Source organism: Ostrinia nubilalis, chromosome Z (assembly GCF_963855985.1).
Source record: "Ostrinia nubilalis chromosome Z, ilOstNubi1.1, whole genome shotgun sequence".
In the NCBI taxonomy this organism is placed as follows: domain Eukaryota; kingdom Metazoa; phylum Arthropoda; class Insecta; order Lepidoptera; family Crambidae; genus Ostrinia; species Ostrinia nubilalis.
This window is the reverse complement of record NC_087119.1, coordinates 10,222,827-10,241,514: the sequence shown is the minus strand read 5'-3', so window position 1 is coordinate 10,241,514 and position 18,688 is coordinate 10,222,827. Positions and strand designations below refer to the sequence as shown.

Genomic DNA, 18,688 nt, shown 5'->3' with positions numbered 1-18,688 from the left:
TTGTTTTACACCTACTTAATAATGTGCTAAGAATAATTTTATTATAAGTGATCATTACGGGTGCATAATACATTCTAAGTTATTATGATCCACCATATTACGTAAAACAATCACTTCAAACTAGAAAAAGTCCCACTTCAGGACAATAATGAATCAGTTTTCTGAATCAACATCACAACAAATCATTGTTCAATTTCATTTGTAACTACAACTACAAATAGCTAAACAAAAGGCAATAAATAACCTGACATAACAAGACAAATGAACAATCACTATCGACTCTAACACCAAGAAATAAGAGGTTGCTTTTGCAATAAGTCCTAGTACTTCATGTTGTCACGCATTTTCTGACCCACTTTAACGAATAGGTTTTTAGTTATCAGTGAATGAATTTGTGTCGCGATTTCGCCATCGATACCTAATAACCACTTCTACTTCAATGCCATATAATAGATCAATAGAATTATCTTTTTATAAGAAACCCCAAAAGAATCTTTGTTCTGAAGTTGGCCCTAAATTCACACTTGGGAGTCTTGGGACCAGTTTTTTCATCCGTATTATTTTAACTTGAGGCAAGGTTCAAATTGGTTAACTACAGAAGGACTAGTTTTTGCCTTTAGTGTGTCTATTCAGGTGATCGAATGCGGAACCTGTAATTGAATGATTCAAACTGACCAATTTACCTACCTGTAGGTTTGACCAACCACGCTGATGAAAATTATCAAATGCTCTCATTAGTCGATTTTATGTAACATAATTATGAGCAATTTCACTTTCTTCTAGCTTTATGAAGATAATTATCGAGTTAGTTAAACAACTACGAGTACTAACTATATCCGCCGCGATAAAACTTACCTAATCAATGTTTAAACGTCTCAGGACTTAAGCAACTAAAACTTTCTTGACAAAGGACCAAGTTTACTTAAAGTGTAGTTAACTCGCGAGTGCTTTTCAATTTACAAAGTCGATCCGTCATACTTTTGTAGTTTCATCTTATTCAAAGCAAATACATCATAATAATATGTAATGTAACAATATGATAGGAGGAGACAAGAGATGTGTTTGGAATAATCGTCTAATAATTTCATAATTTTCACATCTTCTCTCCTCTCAGCTTCGATGAAAATGGATCGGAGTGTAGAGCAGCCTAATTTCTCCTTAGTTGTGGAGTCGCTTTGGTGGAAATTTTTCACATGGACAGTTCGGTTCCAAGTTACTATTCGGCTTTACCTTATTTGTCAGAAAAAAATGCCAGTTTCTTGTGTCGTGGACTATACGTATACATATTATTGATTTCTAGCAATCCTATCTCTGTACCTGCGAGACAAGCTGGGCTTCACGGCGAATGGCGCCACAGTCATCTACCACACGTTCACCATGTTCGCCTACTTCTTCCCCCTCATCGGGGCCATGATCGCCGATGGATGGTTGGGACGATTCAGGTACATACGTACTTATTTGTTCTTCTAACAGGATACATACATAGATAATGACAATGGATCTATTCCTTCTTGTAAAGACAGACAGTAGGTAGTTATTTTTTTAAATTTTTGGTAATCGAGTTTAATTGTATTGTATAATTTCAGAACGATCCTGTACCTCTCCTTGGTGTACGCGGCGGGCAGCGTGCTGATCTCTCTTGCGGCCATGCCTCCGGTCAGCTTACCTCAAATGTGCGTAATAACACGCTTTTGTTACTGAGTTTATTTTGTATGCTAACCTAAAGTTAAATCTTCCAAGATGAGATCAGAATTCATGTTGTTATAAAGCTGGTCCTAAGAGTTAGAAGAGAGCTACTAGTACTTAATATACTTTAATACGTACTGATGTAAGGCCTTAACTTTCACTTAAGGGACTATCCCACCCCTCGTTCTCACCGCTGCAAATCCTGTGTAGCCACGATCTACAGCTTGACTTTCAATAAAAAACTAAGCAATGAAGGTCAAGTTCGTTAATCGTTCGTCAATCAATCAGAAGAACATAGGAGGAGTTCAAAGTCTACTTTCCCGTGTCATTTCAGGGAGTTCACAATGTTGGCGCTGCTGCTCATCGCCTTCGGGACAGGAGGCATCAAGCCCTGCGTGTCTGCATTCGGCGGGGACCAGTTCAAGCTGCCCGAACAGGCCAAGTACTTGGGCTACTTCTTCTCGCTGTTCTACTTCGCGATCAACGCTGGCAGCCTCATATCCACCTTCATCACTCCGATCTTCAGGGCAGACGTCCACTGCTTTGGGGAAAGTGATTGCTTTTCACTCGCGTTCGGTGTCCCGGGAATTTTGATGATTATATCAATTCGTAAGTATTATCACATTTCGACGTTGTAGATCTTTCAGCTATAGGTTTTTGTACTTATGTATCGAAGACAAAATACTTAGGTACTGTCAACCTTTACCGATAAAATCGTTTTATTTCCAATGTAATAGTTGCTCACTCGTGTAATAATAAAGTGCAGGTAGATAAGATATGAAGTGCCACATTAAGGCTAAATATTCAAGCTCAAGTTATCGACTTCTAATGACTGTTTCTAATTAATCCATACAATTCGCCGATCACAACAAAACCTCAACAAGAAGTTTTTTACAGTGTTCTTCTTGGCTGGCAAACGGCTCTACATTATCAAGAGTCCAGCTGGAAATGTTTTGGGAAGAGTTTCGTCTTGCATTGGAGTAAGTATTTTTAATAAGTACAAATCATCGTGTTTAATGAAATCCCGATTACAATATTTGAATCGATAACAGCTTTAATTAATATCATAATAAAAATATTATTGTACTCGTATAGTTTCACTACATCTGTGCCCAACATCATACCTGTGCCTCTTGAAATTGTTACATAACAGATCTAATTGTTTCGATAAATACGGATACAATCGTTACTGTCTTGTATACTCGTATGTATAGGCGATAGTACCAAGCTTAACATCGGGTATAGAATCATATGTAGGTACTTAATAGTTACACAAAATAGCACACAAACACAAAGTAATAAAGAGTTTTGCTACAAAATTGTGTAGTCTGATCTGATGTGCTGTCGACAGCACATAGCGTGTGCATGTGGCGAAGCGATAGCGATCTCAAATCGAATTTTACATCACAAGAGGCACTGAGCTGAGACGCTATCTTGTCCAATTACTACAACGTTTTTATTGTGGTAAGAGTGGTAAGAAACAGCCCTGAGTTCGTCTAAAATGCTCATGTTACCAAAACCGACTTCAGTTTTGCGATTACGAGTATACCTATTTACTATCAAATTATCTTCTGTCTTCAAGTTGCAATGATAACAAATATATGTCCGAGAGCACAATCATTTCACTAAGACACGAAAATTGTATTTGCGGTTCAAATATTACACTCATAACTTGTTTCACACAAAGCGTCTTTTTTAACTGAGAATCACGTTCCATCAAAGTTAGAACGTGACCCAACTTCCACCAACAAGTTATTAATTTATACTGTGTTAAACAGTCCTTTTGATATCGTAGTAGGTAGGTACTTTCCATTCATATTTTTGAACTAGGTCAAATTCCGACGATTGTGATACGAGATTTTTTATTCACATCGAAGAAGCTCTTAGCCTGCAACTGACCATGGAAAGTGATGATCAGGTCGAAGGTGGAAGCGAGCATCATTCGGTATCCTCAAGATAGACAGAGGATATTTATATTTTTGTTTATTTTGTGTCAAATAAATATTTTTCTATTCTATTCTATTCTAACTGGTTATCTTAATACGAACTGCCGGAACACAACAATGCTGTTTTTGTTTTGTTTAGTTGGTTATCAGACATTTAGCATGTCCTGGGCCTAGAGAGGTCAGACCGCATCTTACTTATCTGTAATGTCTTAGGGCAAAATGATTTTAGGTCGAGTCAACTAATCAAACAATATCAATTTATTGTTCTATTGTCTCTATTTGTAAGAGGAGGTCATTAAGAAAAGGACAATGTTCGTTCTCCATACATTGTTCGCCTAAGAACCAACAATTTTGACATATTACTACCCGAAAGCGAAATAATACGATTCTGTGTGTAAGAACAATGATTCCTGATGGACACTTGCCATAAAATTAATGATTAAGAATATTAAATCAAAGCGATTTTATAATATGTCGTTTATGACAACATGGCGTCTAATGTATTGTGTGAATGTATGAACACCGATTCGCGAAAAATGTTTTGTATTGTCGTCACGCCGAGTCGCAGCCAAATAGTATAAAATAATAGAACAAGTTTTAGAAATACAACTCGGCATTCCACTTTTATAATATGCCCACATATTGCACGTAAATAAACAACATGAATCGTAGGTTGTTTCCACCCTTGTCATCTGACACATGAAATAAACTCCTATTGTATTATAGATATCGAAGCCGAATCGTATATAATAATAGAATGGGTTTTGGAGATCACTCGGGGTTCCACTTTTATAAAATACCTACATATTGCATAAAAATAACACGAATCATGAGTTTTCTTTTCACCATTTACATCTGACACGAGATAACAAACTCCTATCTCCATGACTACCGTCGTAGTCTATGCCAAAGACTACAATATTTTAAGCAAGAAGTTTCAAACCTTAGCGGCTACGGTAACCCCTGGGCCACATACATCATGATAACATTCGGTCGACACCGGAACGAAGTCTTGCGATTATGCAAAAAAGCATCGTATTCTAGTGCGGCTATATCACGTTCAACCGGGGTTTTAATTCGACTAAAGTCCTGACTAAAGACTGGAAGAAAATACGCCGCATTGTACGAGTATGAGCACTTCGTGTTCGTTAAAGCGGCTTCAGATCTAGAGCCCACATAGTTTTCTTTCCAATAATATCCGCAAGTAGCGCTGCATGATCTTTACAACAAAAACGGCAATAGTTATTAAGGTGCCAAAATTATATGATTACTTTGGCACGGTATTATACACGTTCGAAGATTTGTCATTTTCATTCATTTCATCATCATCATCATCATCATTTCAGCCACAGGACGTCCACTACTGAACATAGGCCTCCCCCAATGACTTCCACATCGCACGGTTGGTAGCAGCCTGCATCCAGCGCCTTCCCGCTACCTTTATCAGGTCGTCGGTCCACCTTGTGGTGGGTTGACATTGCAGAATATGACTTTTGATAGGTTCATCATAGAATTCGGCGGGGATATCCTCACGGAGGAAGTTCGTAAAAGGGCGGAACAAGATCTTATAATAATGCAAGGCCGAAGCTGTAACGCGCGTGCTCCTACGTGTAATCCGGCGAGTATGCAATAAATAGTAATGTCTGGTAAATAGTGGTAATACGTATCGTTCGTTCGTTCGTTTCAGCCGAAAAGACGTCCACTGCTGGACAAAGGCCTTCCCCAAGGATTTTCACGAAGACCGATCCTGCACCGCTCGCATACAGGCACCTCCCGCGACCTTCACCAGATCGTCGGTCCACCTAGTGGGAGGCCTGCCCACGCTACGTCTTTCGGCTCGTGGTCGCCACTCAAGAACTTTCCTGCCCCAGCGGCCATCAGCTCTACGAGCTATGTGCCCCGCCCCGTCTATGTCTATATGCGCTACGATTACAGGGTATCATTTTGCATAGTCGCAAGACTTCACTCCGCTGCTGTCAAATCAATGTCGCATAATGTTATCGCAATGTGTGTGGCCCTTGGCCAAATCACAGAAGCCTATGCGAAGAAAGAGCACTTGAATGACAATGAAAATCAGGGTTACCATTTTATAAGATCTCCTCACTATTGAGGGTAACAAAGTAACATTAATAATCTAGCCATTAATTACATTTATTACCTATACGAGAAAGTAAAGCAACATGCGGTTTTATTTTAATTTGTAAAATATTTGTAACAGTTTGTTCCAAATTTAGTTTTACAACAGTATTGCTGTTTCAGCTGTCACTGTGAAGCTTTGGGAAAATAAATAAATAGAAAAAATATTAACATAAATATTTATTTAAGTTTTTATGTTCATTATCATAATATGCCAATTTAAGTTACACTGTGTGACAGTCTTTGACACTAAACAAACTCTTCAGCTTAATAATACCTACCTACAGGGCGTTTTTATAGTTACTCTTGCTGATGAAACAAGAAGGGTTGATTCTACTACTGAAATACAACTACTTTTCTTACAGGACCAATATCAAATTCTCAAAAAAATTCACATCCTCGTGATGGTGATAATTTCTATGGAGAGGTTTTTTTCTTATATTCGGTCTCTTGGGATAAGTTATTCCATTTGAGCAGTAGAATTAATCCTTTTTATTTGATCACTGTATAAAAATAACACAAGTGTTTAGGAAAACTTCTTCTTTGGTATGGTATCACTACGGAGTTATAATGTCGGCAACTCTGTATCACTGACTTGTAACTTTCAAACAGTATGAATAATAAGGGCACCACATTGGTTTTCTTTCTGAAAAAAGGCTTTCACTTTTAGTACTAACCCTTTAGCACTATTTCATTGAAATAAAAATACAATAAACGCACAGAAGACTGAAATTGAGTCAACTGACGTGACATTTATAATTTGTTGACATTATGACAGTTTGACAAGACTAGGGATTGAAAAAGTTAAAATTGAAAAAGTAAAATGACAATTTATTAAAACGATTCACAAGGATATAATCGATTAAAAATATTTATAAAATGTTCTGATACTTGCCTGGAGCGATTATCCAATCGTGGTTTCTACTGAAAAACTACCTCGTGGCAAGATTTTAATAAAATAATAAAATCTTTATCTTCTCTTTCACAATCTATAAAAGTTCATTTGGTCTATTATTATACATGTGCTATGAATGAGGGTTTTCGCTATTGAAAAATCCGCGAGATGGCAATACGTAGACGCGAGGTCCAAATGCTGCATGATTGGTGGATATCTGTCAATGTCATGTCAAAAATAACCAATCATGCAGCATTTGGACCTCACGTCTACGTATTGCCATCTGGCGGATTTTTCAATCGCGAAAACCCTCATTGGCATAGATTATGAGAGACTGGCAACTATACTAGGTTGATATATGTTTCTCACACTTCAACTGGCATTGGATTCAACATCGGATTCTGACACTTTTACAGTTATGATACCATGAATATCAGTTTATGGTCCTAATTATTTTTATTTTATTTACGACCTTCGACCAGTTGGACACTTTAGATAGCTTCTTGTAATAGTGTCAATATCTTTTTAGCTTTTAACGCAAATCTAGTCTTCAAAGCAGTTTAATCGATTTATTTTATTTTCAAAATCGATATTTTATTGTCTATGATGGCCGCAGGAACATCACTATACATGGACTCCCAGCAATAAAGTACGGTAATGCCTCGTACAGATTTTATCGGCAAAAATTATGGAACTTGATAGGTTTTAGACCATGCCACGCACCAAAACGTCCGGAAGTTGTAATAGTATTATAGAATAAACGTTGAAAGACTTATTAATTTAATTTTTCAATGCTTAAGTGTCCATTAGAATGAAAGGGTGCTTAATGTATTAAAAAAAATAGAAAATAATTATGATGGGTTAATGTTTTTGGGCGGTTTTTTAGGCGGTTTCTGACAATGTCCTTTCAATTAAAGAATCAATCCCATGACATGTTACACGTGCGTGATGATATTAATTAAAAATATGAGCAAATTCCAACGAGGCATTGCCTTTAATTTGACTTACCTACTTGACAATGTCCTACCTATGTCCCCTATGTAGATGGGGGGTAGATGGCGTCCACAACAGTCCTCCATCGCGTTGGGTCGTTAAATTAGTTGACCCGTTCGAAATATAATACATAAGGTTGCTTACTGTTTCCAGTGTCTCATATAATTAATAATTCCAGCATGCCATGGTGAAGTCGTGCAAGAGCAAAGAGAAGAGAGAACACTGGCTGGACCACGCCGACGACAAGTACGACAAGTCCCTGATTGATGACGTCAAGTCTCTACTGCGTGTCTTGGTGCTTTACATTCCCTTGCCAGTTTTCTGGGCCCTTTTTGACCAGCAAGTGAGTATTGTGACGTATCTTCAAACAAAATTATAATACCTTGGAAAGTAAGCAACTTTCCCTTTATGAGATGGCGTGACGTAACTTTGTGGTGTACTAAAAGAACGGTACATTATGTACACGCTGTACTGCAGGCTGTATAAAATTAGAAATAATTTTGAAGTTTTCAAGGAATGCTTTTGGGTACTTTGATATAAGAAAGTAGAGTCAAAATCGTGAAATTAATTATGATGCACCGTACAAAATCATTAGAGGAGTTTGTTGTTGCGTTGGTGTTGTTTACTGTACCTTCTTTCTTATGTTCCGTAACAAATTACGTAAATACATATAGGCCAGTAGAATTAGATTTTAAATCGGAAATAATTCCTACAAAAGATTTTATTGCTTTAGTGGCTTCATTGGTTGCCCATTAAGACTCTCCTAGGTTTTCGGTTTTCCGGTTATACCGCGTAAAGGACTTACCCTATCGAAAAGTGGTCTTCCTGACGGTTGAAGGGCATTTAATCCTGCATTAAATAAGACCAAATTCATATGTTTCGGACAAACCGTTCTCGTGCAAATGTTCGGCAAAGTAGAAAATATGTGTATAATTAATGACCCTGTCCACGTCCAATAGCTCGTCACCCGTAGGCTCCCAAGCCTTGTAAAGGGTCGCCTTAACCAGCGTATCCCTGTCAAGGCTCACGAGTTGGATTTGCTTATCCTTGTTGGTCCCAGCCGTTCCTTAACTGCGGTTGCTGCACCTCTTCCTGGCACTCTCTAGGACGACTCTGTGTTACCTAATGTGGCTGCCCCTCATATGCCTGGTCCAAGGTTCGACGCCACAAAATCAACTTAGTACGCGTGAAAATAGTTTAAATACTATTTTCCGTGCTTGCAACATTTTTCTTTACTGCTTCGCCTCTATTAGTCGTAGAGTGATTGTATATATCCTATAGCCAGCGTTGCCAGACGTCCCGATTTTGGCGGGACGTCCCGATTTTTAAATCAAATTTAAATGTCCCGCGCGGGACAGGCTCGGTCCCGCTTTTCGGAGAGAGACACTTACTTCACCAAACTATTGTTTGAAAATCCATATTATTCTAAAGAATAAAACATTTTTAATTTTATTCTTTTTTTATTCTAAAGACGAATTTAACGATAGAGTAAATCTGATTTAAAATATTATTTTTTTGTTAAAATACATTTTCTATGGCTACTTTTGCTATACAGGGTGGCCAAAACAGAGGTCTAAAAGAAAAATTTAGATTCCTTACATCAAGGTGTACCTAAATCACCCCCATGTATGTAATACGATTGTGCATAGTTTAGGAGATAGAGTTAATTTTGTGATATTTTCAAATTTTGTGACCTAGTAGGCTTTAAACATTTTTATCTTTTTTTGGGGTGACTTTTCTCAGAATTCTTTTTTTCGACAGATTTGTTATTAATTGCCGATGTTTGAAAAAAATAATCACCTTCCTATCTTTGATTCAAGATACAAAAGTTTTGCTAGAAACATTAAAATTATGCTTTTATCAGAACACTATCAAATTTTCAACTTAAAAGTTTAAGTAAAAAAAAGAACTTCCATAGGTCCAAAACCATTTTAAAAACTGTGCCGTTTCCTGAACATTCATAATAATACAAAAAAACATGTACTTAATATGAACTTATATGCGTTTTAATATGAACTTGTTGTTGTTGATTTTTGGCGTCGAACCTTAGACCAGGCATACAGCTAGGCAACGTAGTCGTGCAGGAGGATACCAGGAAGAGGGGCAGCCACAGTAGGTAACACAGAGTCGTTCAGGTGAGTGCCAGGAAGAGGTGCAGCAACCGCAGTTAAGGAATGGCTGGGACGAACAAGGATAGGCGCATCCAGCTTGTAAGCCTTGATAGGGTTACACTGGTTAAGGCGACCCTTTACAAGGCTTGGGAGCCTACGGGTGACGAGCTATTGGACGTGGAGAGGGTCATTAATTATACACATATTTTCTACTTTGCCGAACATTTGCACGAGAACGGTTTGTCCAAAACATATGAATTTGGTCTTATTTAATGCAGGATTAAATGCCCTTTACCGTCAGGAAGACCACTTTTCGATAGGGTAAGTCCTTTACGCGGTATAACCGGAAAACCGAAAAAGCGCCCCTTTCGGGGGCCCCCACCACTTAAGCACAACTCCGTCGAAGTCGAAAACCTAGGAGAGTATTAATGGGCAACCAATGAAGCCATTAAAGCAACAAAATCTTTTGTAGGAATTATTTCCGATTTAATTCATTTTTGTGTTTAATTCTACTGGACTAATAACCCCTTAATGCTTAGAGTAGACAGTAAAGTCTTATTTTACTTAACTACCTTTGGTATCTTGATTTTATAGATTGTCTGTTGGTATCATAATAATATGTAGGTAATAAAAAAGTTAATAATTTCTTCTTATCTTGCCAGGGTTCAAGATGGACGTTCCAAGCCGCCAGGATGCGCCAGGACATCGGCAGCTGGACGCTGAAGCCCGACCAGATGCAAGTCTTGAACCCGCTGCTCATCTTAGTGTTCATACCTATATTCGAAGTGGTAAGTGCACAATAGCTCGTTGCTATAAACAAAACGGCCATAAATCCAAATTGTCCAAAATCACTAAACTTTTAATAGTGGTTTTTGGGATATCTTTACGAAAAAGTTGAAATAAACAAGAGGTAGAAAATTAAAATACGCATCTAACGATTAACCCAAAAACAAAGTAGGAGAGAGAGGATATGAATGAAAAACATAAAATCAAATTCTCATTTTCAACGCGCTGATCTCCTGTATAAAACTTAATTTTGATTTGTGCCTTTTGTAATCGTAGTGGAAATCCTTTTTAAGCATCGGACGTCTTTTGGTTGGAACGAAGTATAGACGACAGCACATCAGTCTACCGATTTTTGTAGCAAATTCGCTCATATTACAGCTGCATAACACCCCACAGCGTTTACCTTGACGTGCCGTCGTCTGTACCTGCACTAAAGCAGTGTATGAAGCATCTCAGACGATGCATTTTGTTGTAAAGTGTAGGAAGTTCTAAGACTTAGTTTGCATGTAGGTATGTGTGTACTATGTCTAAAGGAAACTCAAGAACTTGTAACTAAGTATTACTTACGTACCTACCTCATTACCTACTTTCAGCTTGACTCGGGTTTATAGGCCAAGGCTGAATCTTACAGACAATCTAAAGGAGTCAGAAATTACAAACTACAAAAGCTCTTTAACTTAAAAAACCTGTAATTTGTAGCTCTCTGTGTAGCATAATAATTTGAGAGCCATAGCTACAAAAATGATTTGAAAACAAAATCAAATCAAAAATCTTTATTGTAATTATTTTATCTTAATGTAATTTACAATTACTTAAGTAACAAGTTTTTTCTAAGTTTTTAAACGTAGAAAATAAGGTGATTTTTTAATTTCAGGCAATCTACCCATTCTTAACTTGGTGCAGGCTCGTGAGGAAACCTCTGCATAAAATGATTTGGGGCGGAATCCTCGCTGCCGCTGCTTTTGTCATTTCCGGGATCGTTGAGATCAAACTTTTGGTAAATACCACCGTTATTTTCCTTCTGAAAGCTCTGTGTTGATTCTTACTAAAAATTGACTCGTAAGCAACCCATTAATTCTCGAAAATGTTCATTCCAGCCAAGCTATGGTACGCCAGTATCGGCCGGTTTGGCACAACTGAGGGTGTACAATGGTTATAACTGTGATTTCGTGCTCGACTTGCCCAGTTTTAACCAAACCAATGTCACCATTGGACCTCTATCTGCTTACGAAAAACTCGACATTGGAGCTGACAAGTTTTTGGACCTGCCCTATGATATACAAGGCCAGCCTGGCACCGAATGCGCTAACTTATATCTCAGCGGCCAATTTCACCTGAAAGAAGAAACAGCTAATTCCTTCTTCATTAAGCGAGGAGGAATCAATAACTTCACTGACAACAACGATAAAGCTTTAGATGGTGTTAGTGTCAGGTAAGACACATTAAAGTTCTTCATGTGGCTCTTTTGAACAGTGAATTTTGGAGTAGAACGATGTGTAAATATTATTCCAAAATGCAAACGTGTCCTTTTCTGTTTTGGTGTCAACCAGTTTTGTAACATTTCCAAAAAGCAAGATATAACTTTGTTCATGTGTTATAGGTTTCCACACTGTATGTCCTGGCTGGGGATTAGGCGTAGGTTTGCCAGTCTTTACGAAATTCGCCCACAACTCTGTGATATATTTAATGAATATTCTGTCGCGATTTTCTGTTTCGTTGTGTATTTTTACGTAATTTTCCCAAAATGGTTCACATTTCAAAATGTAGCACAATTCGTCGCCATTTGAGGCTCCTTTGACATTGACCTTAGCTCCAGTCATAGATGTGGCTCTGGCTGCATTAAAAGCTCCAACATAGTTAAACTTATATACAAAAGTTTCTGTTTTAGAAATTTTCAGATGCTCTTGTATAAATTTCAATACAGGATATTTCTTTAAATCTGTTGTATATTGTAGAAAATCATCAATGGACTTTTCATTAATACTATTATTGAAGTAATGGCTTTTTATTATACTGGCAACTCGGTTGTAAGTATCAGACGTGAAATTAAACACGCATCCATCTGAGAAAGGGATCATGAATTTAAAAAAGGATGAAAAATAGTTCAAATAATGTGAATTATGTAAAAACGGTATTACTTCCGATATACTTTCACGGCTATTGAACCCAACTAAAATTGGCTTGTTTATTCGTCTCTTAACACTTTTAAAAAATTCTTCTGGCCTTATCGTTAGCAAAGAGTTATTTGATTGTTTTTCAATAATGGGAGTAAAAGGCACAATGGGTTTTTGGAAATTAACAATTTCTTTACTGCTGTATATTTTTTGTGAAGCAGAGATTATGTCTTTACTGGAAGCGTTTCTCAAGTCTTGAATGCCCATTTTTCTAATGTTGCTTTTAAATGTCTCCCTTTCCGTTTGGTAATCACTTTGAAATATCGAAGGAGAAAATATTGACCCACTCTGCAATATCATCTTTGAAAACATATTTCTGTGTTTTGTCATTAGCAGTAACGACAAGAACGTCGCTCCCGAGTCGCTTCCCATTAATGTAATTTTATTTTTATCTCCCCCAAAATGCTTAATATTTTTTCTTATCCATTTCAACGCCATTACTATATCTTTTAATCCCATATTAACATCCGGTTCACTCTCATCAACCTTTAAGAATCCAAACACTCCTATTCTGTGGGTGACAGTTATAAAAACGATGTCTTGCTCTATCAAAAAGTCGGCTCCGTATATGTGGCTTATACTAGATGTAAATGCATATCCATGAACATACACCAATACAGCTTTAAGTGGCTGTGTACTTGAATCTCTTGGCAACATAGGTGTATAAATATTCAAATGAAGACAATCTTCATATCCGTACAATCCATGTTTATGTACAATATGTGATTGAGCACAGGCTCCGTGATATTCAACAGTTGCATCAAATGGATGCTTCCATTTTCTGGGAGGCTTAGGATCCTTGAACCTCAGTTTCCCCACAGGGGGCTTGGCGTAAGGAACCCCGTAGAAAACATAATAAGAACGCCCATCAAAAACTGTCTCCGATCTTTTACCGATTATTTTGCCCTGTTTTAATTTCACTTGAAACGTTTGGGAAATCACTTGCGTCACAAACAAAAAAATAATACAATAACTCTTTAAAAGCATCACTCATTTTTAACAAGACTAGCATGCAAATGCAGAATACTTTCAACGAAATAATGAAGTGAATTCATATGTAACTTGTTTTTCTAAAACGTAATTGAAATTTGTTTTCATTTCCAGATTTTTATCAAACCTGAACAGCGTAACGCAGATAAACTTAATCGACTTGCAGAAGAATAGAACAAAATTAAATATAACGAGCAGTAATAGCACGCAGATATCCATTGAAAAGGGAACTTATGATGTTGTTTTTAACAGCCAAATAGTAATAAAAGCCTTCAAATTCCTTGACGGTGCCGTGTACACTATTAACGTTTATGAAGACAGTAATGGGTCATATGTAAGTATCTCAATAATATATATATACTAGTTAATACATAAATATAATTAAACCCTGGGATGCACCAGGGGACATAACGTGCACCGCAAATCTATGCCTACCGCTCAACGCCATTCTCATTACATTTTCCAACGCATTTAGATATTGCTGCCTAACATGTTGAGAACACTTGCCGCATCATAACTATCACTATTCAGATAGTCGTGATTCACGTGGACATGCATGATTTCATGTGACTTTAATTTTCCCAAAAGATTAACGCTTATATAAACTGAAAATATTAAGCAGAATCGTCATCATAAATCCTTATTTATGCTGCCTTCAGCACAAAGTATTACGCAACACAATAGCATCGTTTCCAGGCATATGCAACAAACATAGTGAGTCTCGACTTTCCTAAATCGCTGTCGGTATTTTTCACGGTATTTTATCATTTGATCGAATAACGTTCGGTCTAATTTCACCACGCCTAACTAAATGGCCGATATAATTATTTGGTCGAGTAGCGTTTGTTATTAATCTCTTTCCAATTGGAATCCGATATAGGATTATTATTTTTAGTTTAGTAATTTTCCCGGATTAGTATCGAAATTCTTCAGTTATATTACGTTAAACGTATTACAATATTTCTATTAACACAGTGAAAAGTCACGAGTACAATCACCGAATTTTATTGTGAAACGACATCCGCAGTAATATGTGGATGTCGTTTCACAATAAAATTCCGTTCCATTTGCGGTTTTCGAATGGCAAATGGAGATGAGTTTTGAATATCCACTCATTTTTAATCTAACATTCATTCAATAGTATTGACTGTGGCATTTAATCTTATCTCGTAAAACTTATTGGTACACGTAACCAAATTCAAGTATGCACAAAATACAGTATTGTAACTTCATATAAACGGATGAAACGCGAGCTTTCCTTCGAAATTCAAATCTCGGTATGCGCTCGACATGCAAAAGTCGGGGCTGTCGCGAATGTGCAATCGGACGATGTGTTGTTTTTTAAACAGTAAGCGCTCTTTTTTTATAAACATAATTACAAGTAATTTTTTATACAGGGTGTTAGATAAATAGGTTTATAAGCCGACACTAGATCATGTTAACATACCTATGCATATAAATGGTATGGTGAAGTTTAGTCAGTGATATCATTTTTTTTTTTTTAATTTTCAAACAATATAAAATTTATAAAATCAGATTTGTATGAAAATTAAAATGATTAAAATAATGATATCAATTTTCTGACTTCATCATACCATTTATATACCATGGGCTAGTGTCGGCTTATAAACCCATTTACCTAAACACCCTGTATAATAATCAAGCATTTTGTACGCCTAAGTCGAGACGCATTCATTTAACGGTCGTAAATTTATAAGATTTGTTACTAAATCTTAACACAAATATATTATTTTAATTAAATCTACTAATCACAAAACAACATGCATTTTTATCCTATTTCATTCACAAAGTATTTTGTTTGTCAAAATAAAATGAAAATTACAATCACAAAATACATTCACAATACTAGATAAAAATTCAAAGTAGGCAGATGTAATGAAAATAGGTCTGCAAGGCAGGCAGCCCTATCGCATCTTGTCATACGGTGACGTTCCGCGCGGCTGTTGACATTTATTTCAAAAATATGACCGAGTTGGAATACTGTATAAATATTATTACCGTGACAAAATGCACATAATTCAAGTACGAATATATATACAAGTACATCAAAATGTGCTGACTGAACTGACAACGCATCTTTTACATATTTTTCCACGCACCAATTAAAAACCCTTATCTCCTCAGGACGCCAACGCCGTCATGATAACACCAGAGAACTCAGTCCACATCCTGTGGCTGGTGCCACAGTACGTGGTGATGACCATGGGCGAGGTGATGTTCTCGGTCACGGGCCTGGAGTTCTCCTTCACGCAGGCGCCTGCCAGCATGAAGTCGGTGCTGCAGTCTGTGTGGCTGCTCACCGTGGCCTTCGGGAACCTCATAGTGGTGCTGATTGTCGAAGGAAACTTTTTGGACGCGCAGGTAATTATTTAAATATTCGACCAATGGACGGACGACATATTATCAAGTTGGCATTGTTGTAATTAGAGATGTTATGGATAATAATATGTAGTTTCGGTTATGGATACGGTTACGGATATAGGAATAATATTATACCGGTTACGGGTTTCGGTTTCGGTTACGGATATCTTATATTTAGAATGCAATTTGCAATAGTTGTCCAACACGGTTTATTCATGGCCGCACCAGTGTGCGTACAGTGTATGTACAGTTACATCGAATAAAAAGTAATAAAAAAATAAAAATTGATACTAGATGGCATTATAAAGGCAAATCAGGCTGTTTTGCCTTTACATACAGGGTGTTAGGTAAATGGGTATATGAGCCGACACTAGCCCATGTTAATATGGGCATATAAATGGTATGGTGAAGTCAGAAATTTGATATCAACATTTTATTTTTTAAAATTTTCATACAAAATAAATTTTATAAAATCCGATTTGTAATATTTTCATACAAAATAAATTTTATAAAATCCGATTTGTATGAAAAATAAAATAATTAAAATGAAGATATCAATTTTCTGACTTCACCATACCATTTATTAATATAAACACCATATATTTTATACAGGGTGTTAGGTAAATGGGTATATGAGCCGACACTAGCCCATGTTAACATGGGCATATAAATGGTATGGTGAAGTCAGAAATTTGATATCATCATTTTAATTTTTTTAATTTTGATACAAAATAAATTTTATAAAATCCGATTTGTATGAAAATTAAAATAATTAAAATGAAGATATCAATTTTCTGACTTTACCATACCATTTATATGCCCATGTTAACATGGGCTAGTGTCGGCTCATATACCCATTTACCTAACACCCTGTATAAACATGTTAACATGGGCTAGTGTCGGCTCATATACCCATTTACCTAACACCCTGTATAATGCTATACAAAAAACAATTTAAAATGCCTACATCCGAAACTATCCAAAACTTTTGAATCGGTTACGGTTTCAACATTATTTTATTTCGGATATCCGAAAGTTTCGGTTACGGTTAGGTACGGATATCCATAACATCCCTGGTTGTAATATTAAGTGCTATTTTTCATCAAAAACTGTTTTTTTTTGTGCTGGTCGACTCTACATTATTGATGAACATCTTCATTCCTTTTGCGTCTGTAAAAATACATGTCTGTTTTATTCCATAATTTTGTAATAATTGACAGATTGTATTATAAAAGCATTGTAAACCATGTATTAATAAATTACTTAAAAATAATATAATAGTAAAACCTAATTATAATTAGTAGTAATTTCCGAAAATTATTGATAAATGTGTGTTATCAAATGTTATTTCACCACAATCATCATTATTCATTGAACAAACACCTCGTTTTCAATAGTTATTAAAAGAATATGCTTCTATTTGCAATGTTCACTTTTTTCCATTTGTAGGTATGTATAATTAGATTGTGTGCATTTCTTTCGAATCATTTAGTATGATCACCCCTTTGTTTCAGTGGAAGGAATTCTTCCTATTCGCCGGCCTGATGTTGATTGACATGTTCATATTCACCGCCATGGCCTTCCGATACAAGTACGTCAAGCTGCAGTCCAGCACCGAAGCCCTACCTCAAGTCGAAGAGATCAAAATGCCAGAGAAACCTAGCCAAGATTAGATGCCTATTTTAATTAAATAATTTACTAATAGTTTCAATTGTTTAATTTTTTTTTCATATTGACACACTAGTCTTTTAGTAAAAAAAAGTGTTTAATTGTATTATTTTCAAAAGCGCCCATCTATTTAATTACTACACTACGACAACGAGTACAGTACATGAATTGATGTGTTTTTAGAAAAAAGTAAATCATTCCTAGACGTATAGATGATTGCCATACGATGCCCTACCTGGGGTAGCTAGTAGTAAGAAGAAATACTGATAACAAAAATGCTGAAACGCCATCTACAAAATCGAAGGTTAAACTATCTACGAGTATGTACTTATTTTACGCCCGTATTCACAAACATTACTCACAGTGCGCGTGGACACACAGGGTGACACACGAACCAATAGAGCTGTATTCAACGCTGTGCGTTCGATTTCCTGCTTCACTTAAGCAAGCATCGTTTGTGAATACGGGTGTTGGTGTGTAGAGAAGCACACAGAAAGTAACATTACGATAAATAAAGCCAACTTCAATCCAAAAGATCAAAATTCATCAAGTTATACTCTACAAAAGAGTACCTACAGATACACTTTTCTCAAAGAGATTTGAAAGTGTGCTGCTGACAGCTCTATCGATTTCCTTTCACGAAGTCTCGCAAACGGTGTGTCAAAGCTGTATCTTAGAAGGTACTATGTTTAGTCGCTATTTTAGGGGCATATCTATTTGATTTGAACTGGGTAAAATAGGGAAAAGTCCCGTTTTAGTACGTTACTCAAATACAATTATTTACCTAAATTGTAATTAATTATCTTGTCCTCTTCATTCTATTTTATTGATGTAATGGCTACATACATACTCGTGCTCGTATGAAAATCGTATAAACAAAACTTATTAAGGTTAAAGTAACTTAAAAGCCTAAGCATTGAT

General features: G+C 36.5%; 2 protein-coding genes across 3 annotated transcripts in view; one reads left to right on the top strand and one right to left on the bottom strand.

Annotated features, from left to right (window-relative positions):
* Positions 1-17,806, top strand: part of LOC135086846 (peptide transporter family 1-like) — a 79,244-nt gene extending 61,438 nt beyond the window's left edge. For both annotated transcript variants that reach the window (XM_063981660.1, XM_063981661.1), the window contains exons 3-13: positions 1,301-1,442; positions 1,587-1,673; positions 2,021-2,295; positions 2,584-2,666; positions 7,835-7,999; positions 10,430-10,555; positions 11,428-11,550; positions 11,651-11,985; positions 13,832-14,051; positions 15,863-16,099; positions 17,614-17,806. In XM_063981660.1, the coding sequence (XP_063837730.1) occupies positions 1,301-1,442; positions 1,587-1,673; positions 2,021-2,295; positions 2,584-2,666; positions 7,835-7,999; positions 10,430-10,555; positions 11,428-11,550; positions 11,651-11,985; positions 13,832-14,051; positions 15,863-16,099; positions 17,614-17,772 (1,952 nt within the window). In that variant the 3' untranslated portion in view covers positions 17,773-17,806. The remainder of the gene's footprint in view (positions 1-1,300; positions 1,443-1,586; positions 1,674-2,020; positions 2,296-2,583; positions 2,667-7,834; positions 8,000-10,429; positions 10,556-11,427; positions 11,551-11,650; positions 11,986-13,831; positions 14,052-15,862; positions 16,100-17,613) is intronic.
* Positions 12,490-13,764, bottom strand: LOC135086851 (esterase SG1-like). The gene is made up of 2 exons (XM_063981671.1): positions 12,692-13,764; positions 12,490-12,615 (listed from the first exon to the last, which is right to left on the bottom strand). Exons 1-2 carry the CDS (start codon positions 13,712-13,714, stop codon positions 12,562-12,564), a joined length of 1,077 nt encoding a protein of 358 aa, XP_063837741.1. The 5' UTR covers positions 13,715-13,764; the 3' UTR covers positions 12,490-12,561.
* Positions 17,807-18,688: the final 882 nt, after the last annotated feature.

Coding starts and splice junctions, on each gene's coding strand:
- LOC135086851 (XM_063981671.1), bottom strand. CDS start 13,714: ATGCTTTTAAAGAGTTATTGTATTATTTTTTTGTTTGTGACGCAAGTG. Junction 12,616..12,691: donor GCCGTGAAAGTATATCGGAA/GTAATACCGTTT, acceptor TCCCTTTCTCAG/ATGGATGCGTGTTTAATTTC.